Genomic DNA, 26,323 nt, shown 5'->3' on the forward strand with positions numbered 1-26,323 from the left:
TGCAGGGAGTGATGGTGCGAGCTTTGGTTTGGACATTTTAAAAGTTTCATTAGGGCAGCAACTGAAGATTATTTTTTATTATCACATAATCTGCCATTTCTTTTCCCAATTTGAATAATTTTCTCTGTAGTATGACAGAAAATTGTGAGAAAGTGCTATCTTTAAATGTGTTGTCATTTCTGACATACAATTTCTGACATGAAAAATTGCTTGAACTATTAATCGCTGATCAAATATTTTCCCCTCAATTGACTAATCAGTGATTCAGCTACTCATTTTGGTGCTAATTTTTAAAATACAATAATCGCACATTAAATTATCTTGTCTGATGATATGACGTACCTTACTGGGACAATATGAAAATCTTTACATATGATTAAAATGGTTAACAACTGTATAGTAGTGACAATGCAGATAAGTCAAGAAGCGTGCTTTTAGTGGCTATTTTTCGGAAATCGATTTAATCAAAGCGTCTCTATACTTCAGGCACCCTGAAGCAGATAAAGCCTTGATTTATTTTGGTATATTATAGGCTAAAATCGTAGGCCTAGTCAACATGCACATTGTTGTTTTAAATGTAGCATTTTCTATGGATGACCTTATGTCCGTGCACATGTGTTTTCTCCTTCCAGGGTTAAGATGTTCAGGAACTTTGTTTTCAGTGTTCATGTGTAGACTAGAAAAACAGATTTAATTGGCTCTGCACCTGCTTTATGAGGCATCACAAAAGGCAACATTTTGTTCAATGGTGCACGTTTTCATAATAGTGCTAGCTGCTAACAGGACTTTTTACATGTTTACACATAGATTTACCGTTACTCTTTTATGACATTGAGGAACACGGGTGTCGTAATGCACTGTGGAGAGATCAATGCGCTATCACTGCCGTCAGCCTTCCAGAAACAGTTTTCACAGGCTTCTGATTGGCCCAAATCTTTTTTTCTTCTTGTTTGCATGATTAACATGAGTTATGGTTACATTAGCACCTGTTGATTTGGCAGCTTTTGACAGTGCTACGATTGTTCTTTTGCGTTTTCATTTGGATGGAGATTTCTTTACGACAATGCTTTAACAAAATACCCTTGTACGCATGAAGTAGGCGTCTCTGCTGTTTTCTCTACCGTCTTTCATGAGGGCTGGACTCTCATGTCTTGTGAACATTTGTTGGTTTTTGCAGTGGTGTTTGAAACACTAGTGTTGTTTCTCAGGTTGGATAACATTTAATTGTGCATTGTAATTTGACGTGCTAGCATTGTTTAGATTATTCCAGTCAAGGAAAATGTTGTGGTGTACTGTGTCTGGTTAGTCAGTTGGGAAGGTGACAAGCAACACAACTATGGCTGCATTGAATCATGGTCTTTTGAAGGTGCTGTTGGTGGAGAAGTTGGTGTCTTTTCTATGTGATTAAGGGATGGCCTGAAAGTGTTACGGTGCATTCACATGCTCCTCCGATGTTCCCATTTTCTGAGTTGGGAAGTTGTTCTTCAGTGTGTTCATGAGCTTTTAATGTGGAAACAACATGGATGCTACAAAGAAGATGTGTTTTATTTTTAATGCTCAGAGCGTTTAAGGTTGCGTCATGTAGCTATCCAAGTATACTGAAACAGTTTGAACCTTTATCTGTGATTTTGTCACAGACCTGTCGCTGCACCAGTACATTCCTTAAAACTACTAAATATTGCTTTACCTGACATCAGGGTATTTCTCGCATAGTCACATGGTTGGTTCGTTGCTGAAGACAGTACTGTAATAGATACAGTTTGGGCACCAGTTTATTTTATTTTCTGTTTTATCCGTGCAGTCTTGGGTTGGAAATCAGATTGTAGAGCATTTTTAGACTTATAAGACAACCTTTTCCCATTGTCCTATATGTAAATTCCCATGCTTAGTTTTACTGGCCTGTACTCTTTTTCATCAAAGTATCCTTTTTTAAAAAAAAAAGTCTTTCCCTGCAATAGCTTGGGATAACAGTAAGCCCATGGAAAAGAAAGCCTGACACAAACGGTCATCTATGCAAATGGAAACAAATGCCACACACCCGACAGTGTCCGGCCACTGGAGTGGAGCAAATTCAAATGAGCCCCTGTTTTTACACCATGTACCTTTCTCTCCGTCAGACATGTTAAAGCCTACATGTAATCCAGTCCATTTAAAAACAAGCAGGTCACTGTAACCATAAAGTAGCATATGAGACCTGTTAATGGTATTTATGTACACCCTCAACAAAAGGAAAGGGATTGGGCCCACAAAAGTTTGTTCTTGAGCTTTAGGTTTTTTATTCAAGGTATAAATTACAGCCTGTTGTGTAAGGTGAGCTTCATATTATATTCAGCCCTACCCATTGTTGAGCTGATCTATTTTTTCATCAGAGTGCAAAATTACTTGAATGGTTTTAAATTTTACACCGTGGCTAATCTTTATTTAATGTTGCCTGATTTCAGTTTACAGGCATAAATATGATTTTCTATGATGAAACGTGACCTGCTTTCTGCTGCTTTTGTTCTTCACCACAGCGACATAGGGTAACACCTCTACACAGCAGAATTTTGTCAGCTTCTTGGTGTTTTCCTTATCATGAACAGCTTCTGTCCTATAAATCGGTTCTTCCTCTAAGTGAATACCTGAGTTTTCGTGATTTAGGGCAAAGGGCGGCACGAAGGGCTGCTCCGTTTTTCGGGACCGTGTTATGAAAGATGAACAGTCTCAAACAGTCGTTCCCTCTTTCCTTTGCTTTCGCTACCTTTTTTTTTTTAAAGCTAAATTTGTCTCTACTCCTTTTTAACTGAGTAACCCATGAAAGTCAGGTCTCTCTCTGTGCTGGGTGACTGTTATCTAACACAGATTTTCTATTCAAATCCAATAAATGTGGTGTTGATGGTTTACTGAGGCGCTGGCTGATTGTCTGCCTGGCTATGTATGGAGGGATTTGAGATTAGTGGCTGTACATTTTGCTGTAAGGCCTCTTTAAAACTTTACCCAGAGGAATTCTAGTGTCCCCTCGCGATGGAAGATGCAAGCCATTTGCTCCACAACTTTGTTTTGCTAAGTCGAATCAGATTTAGGCCGTTTTGTTCCCTGTGTCAGCCTGACCTATATGATTCAAGTGAAATATTACATCACACACACAACTTGATTAACATTAAGGCTGAGCTGAGAATTGGCCCGAGCAGAGCCACCAGAGAATCAGCATCTCATGGCTGGTGATGGAGGGGGAGTGGAAGTGGACTGGGAAGAGTTAAAAAAGCTTGTGTTAAAGCAAATTCCCTCCTGGTCTCTTTCTGTGTTATCAGTTCCTCTGTAGGGCACTGCAGCACACACTGCATTTATTCAAAGGCCCAGTGTCACACGCCTCTGTGGAAAAGAGCCCTGAGGACCAAACTCTGCTTTTTCCCCCCTCTCTCTGCCCCTTCCACCCTCTACCCCTTCGTCCTCCCTCCATCCAGTCCCATCGCTTGCTAGCTTTTTCGGGCCCTTCTTTGGGTTTTCAAGACATCTGCTGTTTTAAAAAAAATGTGTTGAGACCTGCAGAACTAAACGCAGAGGAATGTAATCAGCACTGTTGAATCTTATTGATACTAGAGTTATTATGTTAAAGTTTGACTGTAACAGAAGTGGAAGCAAATACAGAAAGAAAGCAAATATGGCCCTGTTTTCTTGGTGTAGCAGGTAAATGCAAAACTTGGTTGTAAAATTAAAAACATCATATCCTACTTTAGTATAATGCACTGAAACACCCCTATCATGATATCATCAGTGTTTAGGTTATTCTTGTCTGAAGTATGAGCCAGTATTTATCTGTAACAAAAAAAAAACAAACAAATATTAACGTCTCTTTCTGTGTGACTTCTGCGGACTGGATCAGTGGATTTCCTCCATGTTGAACTTAATCACCGGATCTGCCGAGAGGAGATCTCCCGGAGCATGTGATCATTTATCAGGCTCCTTCTCCCTCGCTCGCTCTGGTTCGGGGCTACTTTCACCCTCTCCCCAGTCAGAGCGCAGAGCCAGTGCTGAGTGCAGAGAGTCATGTGGTGGTTCCAGGCTAGAGGAGGAGCCCATCTGAAAGACATGTGCACAGGAGGCGACAAGGGATATTAGCCCAATCATCTTTGTTTAGGGCATACAGAGAGTCCTGAGAAATGTCTCAAAGTCATTGATAAGATGAGTTCCAATCATAATGCTCCCACTGAGACAAGTATCGTCACTTACAGCATCGTGCTTATTGATGGAGTTTACATAACAGGAGTAGATATGTTAGATCTGTATATTTAAGGAGATGTAGTTAACAGTTTCTGTATTGTTGTCTGAATTTGATCAAGTTATGCCATCTAAGTGTACCACCTTTTGTTGCTTTAGCTTACAGTTCAGAGAGAGAAAGAGAGAGAGGGAGAAAGAGGGAGAGAGAGAGCTTGTGACCAGAAAGTCATGAGCTTAAATTCAATTCTGTATTGAGGAAGTAGATGAGAACTCAAATCACCTTCCTCTGCTGCTGCAAATAGCTTTTTCTTGCAATTTTCCTTTTGGAAATATAATATTTCTACTTTTACTTTTGCAGATTCTTGATGAAGTGCTGCATTCAAATTCTTTTGATAGAGTAGCCTACAATTATGCTTTTATGGCTTGATGAGAAGGCTATTACTTTTAAGTTTGATGTGACTTTTTTTCCTTAGAAAGGCAATATGTAAGAAGCTGTAAAATTAGGAGCCCGGCTGGTATGTTATTTTTGAGACTAATGGCAAAACTGAAGTTTGAGGGGGGAAAAAATTCACTGATTACCAATATGACACAGACAAACAAAATAGTGAATTTTGAAGCTGGAATGAAAATAGACCTTTTCTGTGTGCATTGTGCACTGATATGACCCAGCAAATGTACTCAGGAATAATTTTATTAAAGAATATTATATATTTTATTATAACATTATTGTACATCACACATACAGTGTCTTACATTGTCAACCAATTCTAGAAATGAGAACTGAGACAATACATTAAAAAAAAATAATAAAAAAAATGACAAGATAAATTCCAGTACTTCATGTTTAGTATCAGTCAATTGCTCCCAATTTAAAGTTAGAATTAATAAAAATAAATAGCTAACACCATTTCTTAATCACGCCAAGCAACAGTTTCTGTATTATCTGTAAAAAATAGTTCCAGTTTATCAGACTATATATATATATATATATGCAGATATAGACAGATACTGATATGTCTGTGATCCATTTATAACTGCAGTCTATATTATTAATATGACTTGAAGATGTTAAAGGAACTCTTTACTATTATGGAAAATAGGCTTCTATACTTTTTTCAATAGAGGACCATGTTGATATTTGTATCAATGAATGTCTGCAGAATGAACACAGTTGGAGTTTGCATCATGTTTGCTTAATTTGTACACAATAGAACAGAAATTGTAAAATTTGTGGTTTCAAAAGGAGTTAAATAGCCTGCTGGAACTATTTCTTGACCAACAAAAGTTTATACCCACAAAATAGTTTTGCAGTGTTTTTGGCTTTAGTGCAGATTTTAGTATAGTTCCCCATACTGGCTTGATGGTGCACCACCAAATCTGGCAACCTCATTTTGACAAAAAGACTCTAGGGACTGTGCACAGTCACTAGGCCTGGCAGGAAGTAGTTACAGCACGTGTTGGTATTTTTTTTTTTTCACCCTCGATCAAGTCGGGCTAGCTGCTTCCTCTGCTTCGAGGCTGTATGCTAAACTAGGCTAAACACATCTCTACTCATGCTTTGCATGGATGTGAAAATCCTGTTAAAAAAACAAATAAACCGGTTTCACCAAAATGTTATGGATGCCAACAGCAGCAGACGGTGGTTGTGCTGTGAAGATCTGTGTGTGTCTGTTTTGTGTGAATCTATAAGTGTAGTACTTGGTTTAGAATGAGAAACTGCGTGGAAATGTATATACTAAATGAGCAATAAAGTTTCACATTTGGGCTGTTTGTTTATTAAGCTATCCGGTTTTCATGGCAGCACAAGTTCAACAACTTTACGTTGCATTTTTAAAGTACATGTTTAGATTTTTCAAATGTCTGCAGAATAGTTTTGTGTAAGTTACTGAACACATGGCATACTTACCTGTAATCACTGGTATTAAGTGTGCTTATTGAGCCTGGTTTTAGCCTTTGTGTGTTGGTTTAAATGAAGTTAACTTCCTTTAATGACCATTAACACTCCAGATCCTGTTATACTTACTTACATAAGTCTCTTTGTTGTCCAATGTATATTAATGTCTGTTTCTTAATGTGTTTTTCTTTTGTCCTTTCCTCAGGAGTTCTTTGATCACGCAAAGAAGCTGTGGGACGACGAAGGAGTGAAGGCATGCTTTGAGAGGTCCAATGAGTACCAGCTCATCGACTGTGCACAATAGTGAGTTGGACATTTAAAGTGATTTTAAGCTTTGGATACTTGCAGGGCTTGCAACTACATACATTACGCAACCAGTTCAGCTCCAGCATAATAAGAACAAAACAGCCTGTATACTATTGTCACGTCCCTACTCTGTCCGTCCTCTTTGTGTCATGTTTGAGGTGAACGCTCTGCGGTGTGTGCTGGTGTCATGTCATATATGAATATGGCTAGGATATGTTTACTCTGGGTGTGGCAAGGCAAGCAGCAGTTGTACTCTTCCTTTGGAAAATTATACATAAAGTATCTCCTCATGCCGGCGTGTTTGACATCTTACCATGGCAATATGCAAATTCTGGTCTGGCCTGTATTACAGTGCTGGTTCATTGGAATTGTATTGATGTAAAGTGTCTGTAAATACTTACAGCGATGTGGTTAGAGTTGGGGTTTGTCATTTTACTGTTGGTGATGGTAACAGCCTACCTGTGGCATTGAGAGACTTCATTTTTGTGTCTCTCACACTGGACGAAAGCTATGTGGGTCACGGTTTGATTTTGGCGACGATCTGTATAAAGCTCTTTCTAATACAATTGTACTCAAGATACGGTAGTTAGGAAATACTGATAACTGCAGTGTGGCAAGGCGCAGAAACTGATGCCTCTGTGCACGGTGCTCCAGATTGTTTAGAAGGCTCCTACTTTACCTTGGGCCACCATAGGGTGCTGGTTGTACGCAGTGGAGGGTCCTTGTCTTGCCTGTAAAAGGAAGTTTGGATATGCAAAGTGACTCACTGATTACAGTGCTCTCCTTCTGCTTCCTCTCTGACTCACCTCTGAATTCACATGTAAATATGAGGACATGTACATGGTACAGACTCAGGAGTGCAGCCCGCTGGAAGTTGTCCCCTCCTGTCCCAAAGGTTGGCTCCCTTTATCTCTCAGGGTTCGGTCAAAGGCACACTTTATCAGTGACTGGAGATATTGTCTTGTTGTCAGGGATATGTGGGCCCGCATTACATGGCTGTAGCGTTGAAATGTTTTAAAGATGGTTAAGCACGTAGACAAACAGTCTCTGTACTCCCTTCCTGAATATCTTCCGTTCCTTGAACATAAATTTGACTTGGGGTCAAGTCTTCCCCTGGTTGCCCTGCCTGAAAGCAGCTTCCATAGAAAGGAGAGAGATAGTCAGGTGATGGTTGGAGAGTCACATGAATCTGTAAGGTGGAGCTGTTACAGTCCAAGGCCTGTGTTTGTCTTTGCTGCTCTGAGTCAGTCTGTGTGCAGCACAATATGTAAGGAAAAAGCATCTTGTGTTTATTTTAGTCAATATTCCGGTATCATCATGATACCATATAATATTGTGGTTTCATCAACATTTCAAATCGTCTTTCTGAATGTCCTTGTTACAACTCAGTAAATGCAGTGGTCTTCTGAATGTTGAAATCAGGAAGAATGGTCTATATTGTAATAACTGGAACCACTGAGGCTTGCAACTAGCTGAAACACTGAAAATACAGCTGTCCTGTGACATGAGTAAACATTAACAGAGTAAAATGAACACAGTGAAAAGCATACAGTATTTAAATAGATCGGTATATGTGACTTTTCTGGTGTTGCCTGAGCAATTCATCATATTTTCTGTTACAATTTTACATTTATTTTTGAAAAAAAACAACAACCACTTTCTTGGAATTGGTTTGTAATTTATTTTGGTCTATTTTATATATTGAATATATGTAGTAAGTTTTATTAGGTTGTAAAAGTACTCTAAAATTACAACATACTTGATCACATTTTTTTCTCATTTATTTTTGTTATTATTTACTTAAATGTGTATATATTCTATATTATTATTTATTTTATTTTTCTATCTCATTTTTTCCATTTATTTTTTCCATTTGATTATATTGTAAAGTTTAAGACAATCCAAAGCTAAAAAGACATTCATTTTAAAGTACAATGATTGCATGATGTTTCCAAAGTCAATGAGTAATTGTGTTAAATAACTGTGATCTCATTATTGACCAAAATTACCATGATTATGCCATAATCGAGCAGCCCCAGTAGATTGCATTCATTGGTTTTGTAGTTCTGTAGCCAGAATCTTTTTTTTTTTCCATATAAGTTGTGATACATTATCTCTTCCAAATCCTCGATCCTGCCAAATGACTGATGCTTAATTGTTTATTTTAAGTCCCAATCGTCCTTCCTGTTTCCAATGTCCTCCTCTTCAGTATTCATTTTTTGATTGCGTCTCTCTCCTGCCCTTCTTGCCGTCCTCCTATCACCGTCTGGCTGGCTGTAATGTCCTGATATAACAAGTTTATTTTACTGGTTTGTAAAGGAGATAAAAGATGATAATAAGTTAGGATTTCAGTTTTGCTTTGGTGAATTATCTAGCAGCCTTGGTGTCCTGTTATAGTTTTATGTTTTTCCTTCATAAATGTAATTTCAGTTGTATGTCAGCTATTTAGTTTTGTTGCACTGCTTTTTTCTTTTCTTTTGGAACATGTATGTGTGATTTAGTGCCATGAATTCACAAAAATATAACCATGAAGCATCATAAATCCATCTCAGGATTTTTGGCACAGGAAGACTCACATTTGCAATTAATTTTAAAATCTCACTGTTCACTAGAAACATCACAATATGCCTCTATTGTCAATGAGTTTGATTGATGTCTGGAATTTGTCAGACAGTGTGGCCTCTCACTTACTTCCTCTCTCAGTTTTAACCTCTGTATGAACTATGTGGACAGAGGGCATGCATAGATACTCTGTCCTACATGGCAGCAGACCTGTCTGTGTGTAAAGGCCCCACATACACACACCTATTGTTGTTTTGACCACTAAACTACACTAACTCAGCGACTATCCTGGAAGTAGTGGAACACTGGCAGACGGCTTCAGCAGCCAACTGTGTTGAAAGGAAGGGAGCAGAGGTCATAACTTTGGACTCAGGCTGTATTTAAACAAACTTTATGTTGTTTGGAGAATGTCTGTTGTGATGTTTTGGCTATTCCTCTAAGTTCAAGACTATAGGGGCTTGTTCCTTCTTCTCAGTGCTAGCTATTTTTGAGCTAACACCAACCCTTTTTTGTACTGTAGTTCTCTACACCTGCTCTCTTATTTCTTGACCTGAATTTGGACAGACTTGTGTTTGTGTTGTAGGCTATGTCTCGGACCACAAATGTGATAAGATGGCTTTCAGTCATTCTGACAGAAAATTAAAGAGGAAGTTGGCCGACATGTGGCTGTTTGTGGGAGGAACAGAATGGCAGGCAGCAACCTTACATGCTAATAGTCAAGCACAATAGACATGTTGTCGTAAAGCCACCAAACAAGATCATAGTGGAGGAATCTGGTTAGATATAGATTTTTTGGAGGAGAAGAGATGGCAAAATTACAATTTTGTCTCACCATAAAATTGGAGTGCTTTTCTTCTGCAGTCAGAACAGTCAAATGTGCATTTGCATTTGTCACAGTTTCTATAACATCTAATATCGCAGCACTACTTTTTGTGCATCTGTTACGAATCTTGGCATGTAAATTATTTATTAAAAATATACAATATATACTTTATTAAAAACGTAAAAAAGTGTATTAATATTTTTTTTTACACCTAGCTATGTGTCATATTTAGATTTTGTGGAAGCAGATTATATACCTCTGCCATCTAGTCTGTGTTGTCCTTCACAGACCTTGCTACTCTGGCAGATATTTTTTCCAGCAGGCCTAACGCCGGACAGCCCATTGGACAGAGGCACAGGAAATAAGTATGGGCCGATGGCGAGCGCTTGTTATGCCAAAGAGCATGTCCATATCGATGCTTGTGGAATCCTGTCACCCATTGATCCGCCCTCTGCATTGCACATTTATACGTTTTAAGAGCACAGATATGTGTCTGCCAGTTGATTGATTATGAGCTATTTTCAGCTGCGGCGGGCCGGTTCCATTGCAATGCCTTGGATGTGTCAACGGCAAAATCAAACACTTTTTCACACGCAAATCTGAACTCCCAGGCCTCCTGTTTTTTTTGTTTTTTTTTCTGTGGTGACTGTTTTGTTGCAGCCCCCCTGCAAATATGACACAATTCATGACATAATTCATACACTAAAGTATTTCTTACTGTAGTGGATGATTGTTATTCAGCGTTAGATGCTGTCTGTGCTGTTATGGAGCTCTCCCTGTGTCGGTGTGCTTAGTGGCTGCAGCAGCAGGGACTGGGCCAGAGGAGAGCTGCCCTGGATGGAGCTAAAGAGTCTGGGAGTGTAACTGAAGAAATTAGGCTATGAAACAGCTGAGCGATACAGCAGGGCTTTATCCCTGCAGTAAGAATGAGGCCTGGGACAGCGATGGCGCTGATGCTGGGTTAGGTACAGGAGCGTGATCAGGCGCTAGATACATCCTATAGGGCTGGGTACCCAAAATAATAATGAAACTTCTCCAGTCAGATGATACCCCTATTCGATCATTTCATCCCAGGTCTAGTAAATTACTGCAAGCGTTTTTCAATTTATTGCGACATATGATTGGCCCACAGCAGCTACAACCTGAGCATGGTGTATTTGGACTAGACATCTGTGGTGTCTGATAAAAATACAACCATACTTCCAAAGAAGTTGGGAAATTGTCTGAAATAAAAATAATTCAGAATGCAATAATTAGCTAGTCCTTTGAGACAAAAAGTTGAGCAGCATGTTTAAACTGATAAACTTCTGTTTTTATGAACCATTTACTACCACTTTTTATTCTATGATGTTATTTTTGAAACAATAATGTCAAGGGGAGCTGGGTGATATGACAACATAGATTGTCAAAACAATGAAAAAATGTCAATCATATATTTTTTCTACATTGTTTCCATCACAGTGTTGAAAAACCAGGGTAATATTTGCGTCATTTGGACAACACCTTTTATTCTGAGTATACAAAAATCAGCTTTACCAAGTAGTTGTTTGATATAGGCTTTTTATTTATTGAATTGATGTATATTGCTAATGCGACATGAAAGGAAAGAACATTTTTGCCATATTGCCCAGCCCTTAATGCCAATCATGACCTAGCTGTAAATTCTCAGTTGCGAGCCGTTTCTTTGTCATATGTGATGGCACACTGTATATCTGTAGGTTTTTGACCACAGGCCAGACAAAACAAGCAATTTGATGATGTCACCTTGAGCTTTGACAGTTGCAGCTCTACTTGTCTTACTTACTGTAAATATTACTCATACTTTTGTACGTTCCTGTATTTTCAATCCATGATCATCCCTCTACAGTTATTAATCCCTGCAATCCTATCTAGAGTTTATGGTAATCACACCAAACACACACACACACACACACACACCAGTAAACACACGTTAATTCAAAACATACAGGAAGACGATCCATGGCCCTGATTAAACCTTCATACTGAGATAAATACAGTATCAGATTGTTCTTGTTTCAGCCACCAAAAGACATTTTCACTTTTTGGCTCCATGGCCATTGATCCTAATAAGGATTAAATAGAAAGGGCAAAGATCAAACACTGAGGGAAACTAGGGGCTTTTCAGGCTGGATAGGAAAATGGGTGTTATTGCCACCTATTTGGAAAAGATGATGATGATCACAATGACATGTCTGATGTCTGAAATGTGACAATCTTATAATAAAATAAAAGATGAGTTACATGTTATTATTATTATCATTATCAATTTATCTTTTAGTTGATAAAATGTAAGAAAATAGTGAAAAATGTCGATTTCGCAGACAGCAAGAGGATGTCTTTAAATGTCTTGTTTAGTTTGACCAACAGATTTTACACCGAAAGCTGAGAAAAAGCAACAAATCTTCACATTGTAGAAACCAGGAGTTGATGCTGAAAAAGGGACTGAAAAACTTAACTTATTTTCAAAAAATAGTATCCAATTACTCTTTTGTTTATGATGAATCAAGTAATTGTTGCAGCTCAGTAATACGTGACTTTATTTCCATGATCTGACAAATGATACACAGGTTACATAGTTTCACAGGTTTTAAGGTTTTTCTTTTTACAGTAAATTACAATAATTTATCTACAACCCTTGGGGCACTGTATAACATGTTAATAAAACAGACACACACATCAAATTCAGAAGGAGTGTGAAAATTGATTTACAAAAATATATAATTTTTAAAGTTCCCAGCTTGAGCTTCAGACATCTTGTCTTTGTACTGTAGTCAATTGAATGTAGGTTGCACCATTGAATTCTTTTTTAATTTCTTTTTTCTCATCATCCCAACCTTTTTGGATAACCAAAACATTCTAAATCCTCTATCTGCAAGGTTTAAAAAGTTCTTAATAGGAACATTTCAGCATAAAAAGATAAATGCTGCTTCTATTTTTTTGTCTTTTTTGTTTTACAAAACTCTACGCATTACAAATGTTTAAATTCACAAGGACTGTCATAAGTTAGGATGTAGGATGATGGAGGTTTTAGCCTGGACGGGTCCAGCAGTCCCAGGGTCCCGGAGATGGGACTGGGGATAGACACATGCAAGGCTGGGTCTGGTTCTTGGCTTCGGCTGGGCTGGGGTTGGGGCTGGGGTGTAGTGCTGGTCACGGGACTCTGTCACCAGCCTAGGGGTCACTGACACAGTCATCTGGGGCAGTAAAGTGCTAAGAATGGCCGGCATTGTCAGCCAGCCCCGGCCCCTGAAGGGCCTACAGAAACAGAGGGGCTACGCTTCGCAAACAGTGGATCTCCTCAATAAGGAGCCTCTTCTGTTCACGGAAGAGCCCGAGAGAGCGATATTTATACACCGGCTGCATGTCACTGCTGCTTTTTCCTGTCACCAATAAGTAGCTTCATTTTTTTAATGTTTTAGCTGCTTTGATGTTACACAGTATAACACCAACAGATGAGGCTGATTGTGACAGGGTCTGGGCTCTTCTTACATGTCTCAATTGTTGGTGTGTGCTTATATTTCAGTGCTGTTTCAGATAAGTTATTTTTAACACATAAAAATGTCTTTCTTCTGTCTCACTGCAGCCAGAGAAGCATTTGAAATTGTGTTAAATCTTCATGAATTTTTAAGGCTTGCATAATTTCAGAATGAAATCTGAAGTCACACTCTGATTGTATGCATCTAAAAAGCATGAAGTGAGGGTCTGTTACACAATCAGTCTGTAGGGACAATCAGAAGACTCCATACCTCTTAACAACTAAACTAAACAGAAAGACTGTGATGGCTAGGTATGGAGCAGATGAAGAAATTGATAAAAATGAGATTGTCAATAGCTTAGAGAAAGATTAAAACAACTAACAGTTGGTTTTATGTGATTTTTTGATTAGGTATTACAATCTTTGGTTCCTGAAACAATTTCCAGTATCATTTAGTGTCTTTTTCATATATTTAGAACTATAAATGTTCATATATATTTTTAGTTATCCTTGTGTGCTTACATTGAGAGGTATGCACTTCCAGTAAACTCCTCTTAAAAATAACCAAAATGGTTTCAGTTAAGTTTATCAAATCTCTCAATCGTTTTGTAGTAAATTCACCTTTTTTTAAGCCATTTAAAAAAGTTTACTATAGCGTGATTCAAATCCTAATCATTACACCCATCGGGAAAAAAAAATACTTTCTTCATAAAAAGAATCAGAAAATGCCCTAATCCAGATTAACAAAAACCTTTGTGTCGCTTGCTAAAAATCAGATGACCCTGCTGTCAGCTGACTGAGGAATAATCAAAGAGGGCACTATGGAAGTGTGTGTGTGTGTGTGTGTGTGTGTGTGTGTGTGTGTGTGTGTGTGTGTGTGTGTGTGTGTGTGTGTGTGTGTGTGTGTGTGTGTGTGTGTGTGTGTGTGTGTGTGTGTGTGTGTGTGTGTGTGTGTGTGTGTGTGTGTGTGTGTGTGTGTGTGTGTGTGTGTGTGTGTGTGTGTGTGTGTGTGTTCTGAGGAAGGAGTGGTTTTGAACTGAACTGTAGAATCTAATGTACTGGAAGCTCAGTGGGGCTCCATCTAGACAAACCACTGTCCTTAAGGTTGTTAGAGCCCCCTGTGGGACTCACTCTTTCCCTCTTGCTCTCTCGCTCTCTCTCCGTCTATCTATTCAGTCCTCTCTTGAGGCCAGAAAGCGACAGCAGAGAGGATGTTGCAGAACACATGTTGTTCCCTATATGAATCCTTTTCCAAAGTGTGTGTAAATGCAACATTTAACATATTCAGCAAGGCCTGAGACTTTGTGTTATAGTTTATGGCTCTTCTGTTCTTTAGATAAGTGTTTTTCAAGTACTGTGGAGGTAGTTTGAAGCTTAAAGTTGTAAATGTCGGTTTTTAGAAAGCTCTCAGCCTGCCTGGGCATTTGGAAACAGTTCAGAGAGCCTAAAGCTGCCCAGCATAGCATGCTACATGTCACAAGATTAGCTACACTGCCAGTGTGTTTTTATTTTGTTTCTAGAGACCAGAGGCTCTGACGGTCTGTATTTAGTTTAGTCAATGAGTTGGATCACATTTGAAAGCAGGCACCGCTCCATTTAAAAACGATACACATTTCCCATAGTCTATTAAAATCTAAATTTATATCAAAATGTATGAAAACCTCAAACAGATTACCACAATTGCCTTTTTTTCCTGTGGACATGTTGAGTAACTTTAATCTCCTTTTACATATATGTCTTGTTTAGGTGGTTTATAGGTTCTTGTTAATTGTTAGTTTTGCCCCTCTGAATGTTTAAATATGAACAGTGCTGCAGAGAGAAATGGGAATTTATGTTCCACTTAAAGGAGGGGAGTTGTATCTATAAATAGATTTTTATTTTTGGGTTAAAATGTGCGTCCATTTTAAAGGACAGACGGAGACACAGAGCGAGGCTGGTGAATGGCGGATATCTGCGAGTCTCTTACTGTGTGCCGACTACACACACATACAGTACACACACATAACTTCTCTCTCTCTGTCACACTCACACACACCCTGCTGTTGACCAGGAGTGTAAAGGCACAGACTGCTGGAGGACAGCAGTGGCGCTGCAGGTTCCCTGCTCAGAGATTGTGGAATGGTCGTCCATAGACCCTCCTCCTCCTCCTCCTCTTCCTCCTCTCTCCCTCTCTCTCTCTCTCTTCACTGAGGCTCCCCCCTCCTCTCTCTCCCCCCCTCTGTCGCTCCCTTTTCTCCCCCTCCCCTTCCCCCCACCCCCCACCCCCCTTAGAGCTTATGTAAACTAGCTGTGGAGCCAGGGCAAGCTGAGGCTATTTTTAGCAGCAGCACTGCAGAGCAGAAACTGTCGGAGGGTCACGTGTGCGCAGCCGAATCAAAGGGAGTATCCCGGCAATGCGCTGTAAACAAAGGGAAGGTCAGTAGCAGAAGGTGAGACACAAAACGCCTCTGTGTTGGTTTTGTGTGTGCGCGTGTGAGAGAGCGACTACGCACTGCCTGGCCATACCTTCTCTTCTATTAATGCCCTGACATAAAACAAATCATCGCGAGTGTATGAATGCACCCATATGCTTTCCTGCTCGCTCTGTCTCCCCCTACTCCACACACACACACACACACACACACACACACACACAATTTCTGCCACTGCTAGAGACAGAGAGGGGGATGGAGGGGGGGGGGCTGAATTGATCAAAGCGGGGTTTGACACGCGAGGAGACATTTTGCTGTCTAATCATGACAGGGGCTCCCAACTCTCTCCCTGTTGCTGCCGAGCTGGCCTATCAGAGTGAGGAGCAGCAGACTTGGAGCCATGCAAAATCCATCAAAAAGCACATGACCACGTGTGTTTAGCATTGACATTAGCATGTTTTGTATCACATGGGGGCTTTCAAACCCTCAGCGCCTGCTCAGTCAGGCCTGGCTCTGTGCTTTAGCTCAGGTTAGGCCCTCCTAGCAGCGAGGCTAGCAGTTAGTGTTGTCCAGCCACACCCAGGCAAAAGGTCTCCCTCCACCTCGGCCACTACTCAAACAAGCCTCAACTTTCACCTCCTGTGGAATGTGGCCAGAGGGGGGCACAAAAGCTATTTTTAGAAACCTTTTATATTTTTCTGTCACAGCGGTTTGTTTGCCTAGATAGTTTGAGCTGTCGGCTGTTTCATCAGGCCGGGCTGAAGGAGGTAGCTTGGAGGCTAACTTGAGTAAACATTTGGCTCCAGCACAAGCCATGGATGGGCGGTTTTGGTTGGATGATTTATTGTTGTAGGCATTCTTAACCTGAAATTCTGCAGCTTCTCTGCACTGACCGCATAGATAAGGATCCCATCTTAAAATGTCCTGAAAAACAATATGCTAAGTCAGGAACATCCGGTTCCTCTTCGTATGCAGTTGTGGTTCTTCAAAGTGATACTGTCCTCTAAAACAATATTTATTTAGAAATTTAATTCCAGTCCACACCTATTGTGTTTTCACAGCTGCTACAGGTTAAACAAAGGCGTAATGTACTTACATGTTCCTTTGTGTTACTTGCTAATTTGTCTCTCTGTGTCTGCTGAAGCATAAACACTGTAAACCTGTACTTAAACAAATCGATTAGTTCATCAAAAGAGGATTAATCTGCAACTGTTTTGGCAACCAACAATTTCATTAAGTTATTTCTCAAAGTGCCAAACATTCACTTGTGCCATTATCTAGATTGTCAGGATTTTGTGTTTTTCTTTGTGATTGTAGGCAAAATATATTTTTTAGTTTTTCAGTGTTGGTCCGACAAAACAAGGACTTTGCAGGAAATGAAGATTGTCACTATTTTCCTGACATTTTATACACCACACAAGAAAGTAATTGATATTTATCTTGATTTAGCATGTTTTGTGATAATTTGATAGAAATGTCCTAGTTTGGTTGACATCTTGTCTTTGTAATGAATTTAATTGAATATAGGTCACAAAGGATTTGCCACACATTGACACACATTTTCATATTGTTCTGATGATATATATTTTCATATCACCCAGTAATAATATGCATTTTATTTTATGTACCATGAAACTATACATGTTTTATCCTATCCTATGTTTTTTTTAATTACCTGGGACTGACTTTGCCGAAACATCCAGCTTTAATCGTATAAAAAGAAACTGTACAAAAACCTGTGTCTCTCGACTTATGTTAAAAGGAATGTCACTCATAACAAAATCCCAAGATTTTAACGTGTTTGACATTATCTTTAGCATGGAGAGTGGTATGTCTGTGGATTTTGTTAGTTATGGAAAAAATTTTAGTTGACCAAGATAATCTGTGCATGTCCTCTGATCCTGCTCTTCTCACCTGTTCATTGGCAGAAGTAATGACCCTGTAAACTCATTACTCTGTGAAGATATCCCACTAATCACCAACACATCAAATCACTCTAAATCCATTTCCCTGATCTGCTGGTGGGACAGAAACTACCTTGGTTATTTGTTGACTAGCTGTTGCATCCCAGTGTGCATAAAGCTGCTGTTATATTTGAATTTTTTTAGTTTTGGTTGGTGGAGGATGTGTTGATTTCACCATGAAGGGTTATTACAAAGCCATCACAACATCACCACAGTTTGCAGTTACCACTTGGCCATAAAGAGTCATTTTCCAGTGTGCATTACCGTAACCAGGCCCATCTCATGGGACTCCTATTGACTGCTCCGTGACTTGTAACATCCTTATCAATTATCCCCACGGCTCAGCTCTCAACTCCTATAACCCTGTGGGTCTAATTTATCACAGCTGACACTGCGTCTGTCATGTCCTAACAGACTTTGTGTCTCTTTATACACACTACAGAATACACATTACATTCCTCCGCCTTTTACTGTAAATGTGACTTATTTTTGCTTGACAGGGTGGTCTTCATGAGCCTAAATTTGCTGTGCCCTCTCACCAAATACACACACACACACACACACACACACACACACACACACGCACACGGTGACACACATACTATGCAGAAAGCTAGCACAGAGCGAGGTTCTGCTTTGTGTTGATGTATGGGAGAGTCTGGGAATGGAAGGATACAAGTGCGGCCTGGCTTAGGAAGAGACAGGGGGATAGAGAGAGAAAGAGAGACAGAATGAGAGAGAGAGAGAGAGAGAGTGAAAGAGAGGGAGAGAGATAGAGAGAGAGAGGAGTGGTATGGACCGACTGGGGTTGCCATGGGAACCCAGCTGCTAAAAGCAGGCAGGGTCAGTGTGGAAGAGAGGCTGTGTGCAGCAGGAGCGAAGGGATGCCACCCGGAGGCCAGTTTGTGAACTACACAAACAGCACACAGGCCTCGACGGCTCCAGTTCTGGCAGATCTGCATGTTTAAAATGTTAAAAATAAGAGTTGAAAAGGAAATGAATTTGCTTAAAAAAGAGAAAGAGAGAGAGAGAGTTGGAGAAAGAATTAATTTCCTTCTTTGTGGATTTGTAATCAGCAGCCGGTTTTGCCAGCACCTCTCGGTTCAGCTTATGCAATCTGCACTGATACTGTAAACTCCCCCTGTCTGATATTACTCATTAGTTATTGACTTTTGATTAGGGGAAAAGAGGAAAAGCTGATTTTCACTGGGTCATCTGTTGACTTGTGAGCGGAACAACTCATTTGACATGGAAGCCGTGGTTATTTACAGGCGAGAGAATTGAAACCTACTCGATACTGTTGATTAGACTATTTTTATTTCGGTTTCTATTTCTGGCACAGACTCATTCAGTAGCTGACAGATAGTTTATCGATGCTGGGGCCTCAACATTATTTAGAGAAACCCATCAGTCAATTTCAGTGTGAGAACTGTAGCTAGGAGCTCCACACAGATGTGGTTCAGTCCCTGCGTTCCCACTGTAGCGAATTTGGGGATTTTATTTTAAGCAGAGCTAATGTAATGGTCCACATAGACACTGAGCAGAGACAAAGGGGCATTACAATGTATTTCACATTTTTATACAACACCTTTCAAAACCATGACTTGATGTGGCCCTGGAAGGCGAATTGGCGGCCTTGAGATAAAGCAGGCACTTTTGTTTACACAAGATTTGGTTTGACTTTCACGAGTGTCTCCGTTCCTGCTCCTATATTTAGGAAGTACCCACTGAGCCGTTGATGGATTTGTCTAGTTTCAGATCCATCTCCCGAACTGCACAGTGTTCCTGTTTGGATGGATGAGTTGAACCCCAGGCTCAGATCTTTCCACCAGGTGACCAGGATCCTGCACAGCTCCACCTTTTGTCCTGCTGCACACGGCTCTGTGTGCTGTACCAGCTCAGTACCTCTGACAGGCTGTGGTATGGGATGTGTCGTGTAGCTGGATTTGTTCAGATACTGGGTCAGAAGACAGATGAATGAAAAGTTTTCAAGTTGAACTATTAAATTACACAGACGGACATATATTCTAGGGAATCATTCAAGTAATGATAACGTTTATATAAAGATTAGAAGAAAATTAATCGGCAACTATTTTGCTACTCATTAAATTTTTAAAAAGAAGAACCCAGCTTCCCAAAGGACAGGAATTATCCTATACTATTATCCGTTCTATATCATTTTGACATGAATATCTATGTTTTTAACACAAAATAGACATATGGTCACCTTGGATTCTAGGAAGGTATTGTGTGCTTTTTAAAAAAAAATATATATATATATTCATACATTTTATGGAAAAACAAAGAATTCTTGCTCACTATCTGAACGCTAGCAGTTAAAAAGATTTATCAGGAACAACATTTAGTTACAGAGACTTTCTAGAGTAATTAATAATAACCTGATACAGAACAGGCAGTGTGAGGGAGACATTTTGAAAGAAAAATTGGCACAAAAAAATTGATAATGAAAGTTATTGTTTGATGAAGCCCTAGATCAAATACTTAAAATGGTGGTACTGTTTCTTCAAATCTGCTTATTTAGTGTCTTGTTTTACTGTGATGCTTCTGCTCTGCATATAATTTGGGAATTAATAATACAGTGTAGTCTGTGATGCCACTTGAACTCATCAATGAATTACTTACGATGTTGCTCCTTTCTTTTTAAATGCAGCAATGTTGAATATCGCTAGGACTGTCATGATGACTAGCATTGCTGGAGGATATAATTTATATAATATTTAACAGAAATTATTTTGATAATGTCATTTTAAGACTATTTTATGCCACTGATATAATCATAATGTAAAATGCAATCACAGCCTTTCTTAACAAATAGTGCAAAATAACAACACATTAGCTATAAATTAGATTATACCAAGATTAAGTAACAACAACAACAACAACAATAAGTTGCCACTGTGGCCAGAAATGACAGAAAGCGTTTCCCAGCAATTTTTTTTCTGTTAATTTATATAAGCTGCGGTGAAAATATTTAGACACTGCACCCTTCTGTTTTATGGCATCATATTGGCTAAAATATTGGTCAGATTCCTAAGTAAACAAACATGCAAGTATGCATTTACGACATCATACAATACATGGACATGATGGATAACTTAAATATTTTAACAGGCCTAAATATCGCTCCTCCTTCTCACTTTGTTTCCTATTTGTTCAAAATTAAGTTTGTGGGTTTTTATTTTAGATCGTTCCCTTTTAGCCATGGCAACATAAACCTAAAACACAACTGAGTTCCAGTAAATATATGACACTGGTTAATATGTACACACCCTAACAAAAACATTTAAATAAACCTTTACCAGCTAGAAACAGTGTGGTGATGCTGCTGCCGTGTCCAGCAGTGCGTTTCACAGTGCTGTCACCAGTCAGTCGGAGACTAAAGTGAAAGTCCATTATGCTGGCCTGAGCGGCTCAAAATATGGAAACTATTGATCGGATCCTCTGCACTGCTAATTAAAGATGGTCCACTATTTGTAAAAAGTCAACCCAATTATCAAATGAGCACATGAGGCTGGGAGCTGTTGGTTGGTGTGAAGGTTGCCGGTTGTTTGAGGGGGCCTTTTTCCAGTCTTTATTCCAGCAACTTTTTACCGTCTTTTTACTTTAGTACATAATCACAACTGGCTCTTTGTTTTAGAACATGTGTTGTATGGTACATGCAGTTTGTTTTGGCCTAAATTTGAATGTTTGGTCCCTGGCTGGTTTTGTTCTGTTTGTGGCTTTATTTGTATGTAGGCCTGTTTGTTTATTTGTTTGTTGTGGCTCTCGTAAAGCGACCTAATGGTACGAAAGCTTGTATCAGTGCTCTGGTTGAGGGAGAAGCTCTTGTGGAGCTGGGTGACCCATGTCCCCGAGCCCCCGCCTCTCCACTACCACCATCTTCCCTCTACCCCCTTTTTCTGCTCAATGGGCAGCAACATGTGACCTGGACCTGGGGGCTTAGGCCTGAGGCCCCCCCACCCATCATCAACTGTCCCTCAGCATATTTGTGTGTGTGGGTGGGTGGTTGGGTGGGTGAGGATCTGGCTTTGTGTGTGTATATTCATGTCTATGTCTGTGTTTTATGGAAAGATGAGGCCAACAACACAGGAAGACCAGGCCAAGTCAAGTGATACGAAGCCTATACATAGCAACACAGACTGGCCCGCAGGACGAGTACAGTGTGTTTTGGCTAAATACAGAGACAACCCAGCCCTGCAGACAGAAAGAGACGGACTGTAATAGACAAGATAGTAGAGTGGTTTTCTTTTTTTATTCAACCTGCCAATTCAGAACCATCAGTTGTTGACAAGTAAAAGAATAATGTGGAGTTACAGCTGGATTTAAGCAGTTTGATGAGTGAATATCATTTCTATATAATTACTTATTTTGCAATACATTTCAATACACTGGCCCCAAATATCAGTATTTTTTTAATAAAATAAAGTTCTGACTTTGCTTCTCTACTTTATACCTAGTTGTGGAGGCATTCATCAAATATCATTTTTAGCAAAACTGACACCAAAATGCAGTGCAAAAACACTGCTATTTGCCTTCTCAGATATATTTTTTGTCCCTCAGTGACAAAGATATCAGAATCTCTGTATCGCGTACCTTCTTTTTCTCGTGCAATGTATCTTGATAATATCATTCCCACCGTTACTTTATACATGATATTGATTGGCCATGATAATGGTCCTCACTAGCAGTTGACCGATACAGGTTTTTTTAATGCTGATGCCGATACCGATTATTTTGACATCAGTCTTAACCGATCTCTGATATGTGCTGCCGATTTTTTTTTTTTGGACCGATTCCTGAAGCCGATATTGCCTTTTCTCCCTCCATTTACATGATAAAAATGACACAATGATAACAAATGTTACACAAGTCTCAATTTAAACAAAAAAAGGAACATTTATTAACAAAACAAACAAAACATATTAACAGTACGATAGCAAAGTGTATATTATTATAGGCCTCGAGGTGGTGGCGCATCCGATGAGTCCACATATTTGATGTGTTTTTCTTTTTTCCGGTATCAGCAGCAGCTCACCAGCGAATGTCAGATGTTGCACCTAGCCTTGCCTGGTGTTGGCTCAGTGAAATGGGCTGATTGACCGGCAAACGCATGCACGTATCGGCCGATGCCGATACAAGTAAAAAAAAGCAAATATCGGCCGATATATATCGGCTGGCTGATATATCGGTCTATCTCTAGTCCTCACATGTGCATGATAAAAGAACGATATTAACTTATGCAATGCCTGTTATGAATCTCTCTTTTCTGTCTGTCTCTTTTTTCTCTTGCTTTCTTTAATGTATTGTTGTAGTGTGTAAAAAACTAATAACATGCCAGCAGCATGCAGTCTGACCAGGGTTTACCCGAGTACCTGAGGCTTTACCGTACGTATGTTTTTAATAGCCTGATAAGAGCATATAATGCAGAGGGACAAAAATGCCATAAACGAGGACCTGGGAACAGTCTGCACACCTGAACAAGTGCGTCGTTATGATAGAAGCAGCAATATTTGGAGACAAATGGCTTGTTGTATGTTTTTATGTGCTTCTCTGTTTCCCCTGCTCCTTATCCTTCTCCTTATTTGGTATATTTCCTGACAGACAGCCAAAAAATCTGGCATATGGCCCTGATTGTCTGTGCATTGCTATTTTAAGTTTGTTTTAGACGATAATATCCTATATCGTTGTTTTTCTTTAAGCAACATTGTCAGTGGGGATATTTCGATATCACACATCCCTACTCAAAACAAAGTGGAAAAACTGGTTGCCTGTCCTCAAATCCACAAATGTGACAAAAAGACCACATCACATAACGAACGCTGATGCCAGCAGAGGGCAGTTCCGGGAGGAAATTTAAGAAACCAACACAAACCACACATTTCCTCCCCAGGACCTGAAACCAACTAGTCTGTTTGTAGTTCTCCACCAGAACAGCCTGGAAAACTGCAGCCAAACCTTTTGCGATGAAGACATTATCAGAACTCGGTAATCAAGGTTATCTTTTTTTTTTTTTTCCTTGATCGAGGACCCTTGGTTCTTTTTTTTTTTTCTTTCTGGGTACGAGGACTATATTTGGCTCTCAAGTTCTCTACCAGTAGTACTTCTGTCACATGGCAGTCACAAAGCACTCCGTAATTATAACCTAGCTAGGTTTCTGCAAAGGAAGGGCTGACTAAAAATACTCCCACATTGTTGCAGTGATGGGGCGAAAGCTGGAGATTTTGGGAGACTTTTGCTTCATTTTTTGTGTGTGAATCAGTGTCTGCTCGGGGGAGATGAGTGTGTGTGATACTCGGCTGTATAGAGAGGAGTTCATTGAGTTTACTGGTTGTGTTCGCCTCGGTTCCAGGGAAGCACTAATTGATAAATAGATACAATTAATTGTGGTTCTGATGCCAACATACATCTCTGTATGCCTTTGCTGGGAGTTTGTTGTTATTGTTTATTGATTTATTGTTTTGTCTCTATTTCTAGATGACATGTGTAGTTTTCTATATTTTACATTGTGTTTATATTACTTTCTCATTAAAATGCACGCCATATCTATTATATAGTGGAAACAGAAGTAGATTAATTGATAAGTCCATCAGCAGAAAAGTAATTAACTATTTTGACAACAAAATTAATGAAGGTAATTCAGTATTTTTGTCAAGTAGATATCCCATACTTTTACTAGTTCTAGATTCTCAATTGTAAGAATTCGCTGATTATCTATGTTTTATCTCATGATAAACTAAATATCTTTACTCTTTTTCTGACATAATATGCAAAACCTTGTGTTTTAGGGAATATGATGCACATTTGTCACTTTTTTAAAGTATTTTCCTTTACAACAAAATAATCAGAAGACTAGATAAGATAAATATGAACCAAAAACCTTGCAGCCCTAACCCAATAAGGTCGAACAATATTTTGAATATTTTTCCAACCTAATGAAAAAAATGTATCAAGCATTACTTCAATCACCTTCTAGGCTTCTTTTTCATATTTACCTTGGTGTTGCAAGCCCACAGGAAGTTGCTAGGTAATTGTAGTGTTTATTAATTTGATTACCTGGGTTAGAAATAGGAAAATAACTGATACAAATTGTTTTTATGAAGTTTTACCTCTTCAGGCCTTAGAAATTAATCATGAATCAATCTAAGATGGGAAAATAAAACTTTGATTCTCCAGTTTCATAAAGTAAAAATTGATTATTTAAATAATTGTCCATTTCAATGTATTAACCATAATGGTCAGAATATGAGGGCACTCAAACTTTATCTACAACTTGTTTGAGATGCAAGTGGCTGCGACTTCAGCCACCAGGCTGATGGTGTTTGTCCCTTTTGAAGAACTTAAATATTTTTGACTGCTTTGGTCAGTCAAAAATAAACACTCTAATAAAATGACACCAAAACATTAAGAAACACAATACCTGAACTTTACATGACTGAGGGACATTATTTTAACCTTAAATGTCAACTTTCTTTTCCTAATGTCTATATATTTGTATATTCTAGAAAAAGAATGAGTGAAATCTATAATTCCTGCTACTAGTGATCTTTGGGCTACAGATTTAGGTGTTAAAGGTCTTTAAAAAGAAAGTAACAACCGTTCGAAGGTCATTCTGTAAGTCAAAGACAAGGTGTGGAGAATTGTGGGAGTTTCATACTGGATTAGACCTCTGATCAGCCTGAGGCGATGACTTGGCACACATACCTCGTCTGGTTAATAAGTACAAGGTGTAGCGTGCACTAAAATAATAAAATAAGCAATTTTTAGATGCAGTAACATGTGGCGTGCATTTAGCATGTTTGTGACGTTGTAAAAAATGAAATCAACACGTCAATAAAAAGAACAAAAAGATAGTCTTGCATAATTGAACTGCTCCCTTGCTTTGCTTTCCTCCATACTGTTATGTCTGCTGATACAGTAGATGCATCGACTGTGTGAGAAAGTCGAGTGCTCTTTCAGAAATAGCCTTACTTCTCCTTTTGTGTGTGAGGCAGAAATAAAGTCAGTGTGATGAAAACAGTGCTGCCGGAGCACATGAGCGGTGTCCCCGTTATCTAATGGTTCATAATAGAGCATTCATTCTCAGCTTATTTAATTCTACATGGGCGTGAAAGGTGTGCTACTTTTAGGGCTGAATTTGAAATAAATAAACTGACAACCAGCCCCCTGTAACAATACTAAAACGCTGACGTACTAATCTTACGTGCAGAAGGTTTCTTGTAGACGTGTTGACTGTCTTGTGACATCCCGGAGCCACAGACGGTTTGGGTGAAAATATTAAGGGCATCTGTGTCCTAAATACTGGATTTACTGGACTCTCTAACTTCAGCTTCATCCTGGGAACTTCCAGAAATACCTGACGCACCTTTATCTCCTCTGCTGCACCTTTTACTTAATATGTACTATTCTCTCCATAGTCACTTTATTTGTTGTTTTCATGGTATTGCTGTCACAGTAATTAATGGTTGTGACCTGGATTCCTTCTTTCTACTGAGTATCCTTGTTATTTTTATTTAATTTAAAATAATCTAGGATAACAAATATAGTTGCAAATAGCTATTTGTTTTCATTATCAGTTAACCTGTGGATTAATAATAGTATAATTGTTTTTTGTTGTTATTATCTTGGCATTGTGGCTTTTATTTAACAGAG

At 39.1% G+C, this 26,323-nt stretch overlaps 1 protein-coding gene across 2 annotated transcripts in view; it reads left to right on the forward strand.

The window, feature by feature from the left end:
- LOC131979926 (guanine nucleotide-binding protein G(olf) subunit alpha) overlaps nucleotides 1–26,323 on the forward strand; it is a 56,879-nt gene that overhangs the window by 20,464 nt on the left and 10,092 nt on the right. For both annotated transcript variants that reach the window (XM_059344002.1, XM_059344003.1), the window contains exon 5: nucleotides 6,297–6,394. In XM_059344002.1, coding sequence (XP_059199985.1) covers nucleotides 6,297–6,394 — 98 coding nt within the window. The remainder of the gene's footprint in view (nucleotides 1–6,296; nucleotides 6,395–26,323) is intronic.

The sequence above is a fragment of the Centropristis striata genome, chromosome 11, assembly GCF_030273125.1.
Source record: "Centropristis striata isolate RG_2023a ecotype Rhode Island chromosome 11, C.striata_1.0, whole genome shotgun sequence".
Classification (NCBI taxonomy): Eukaryota; Metazoa; Chordata; class Actinopteri; order Perciformes; family Serranidae; genus Centropristis; species Centropristis striata.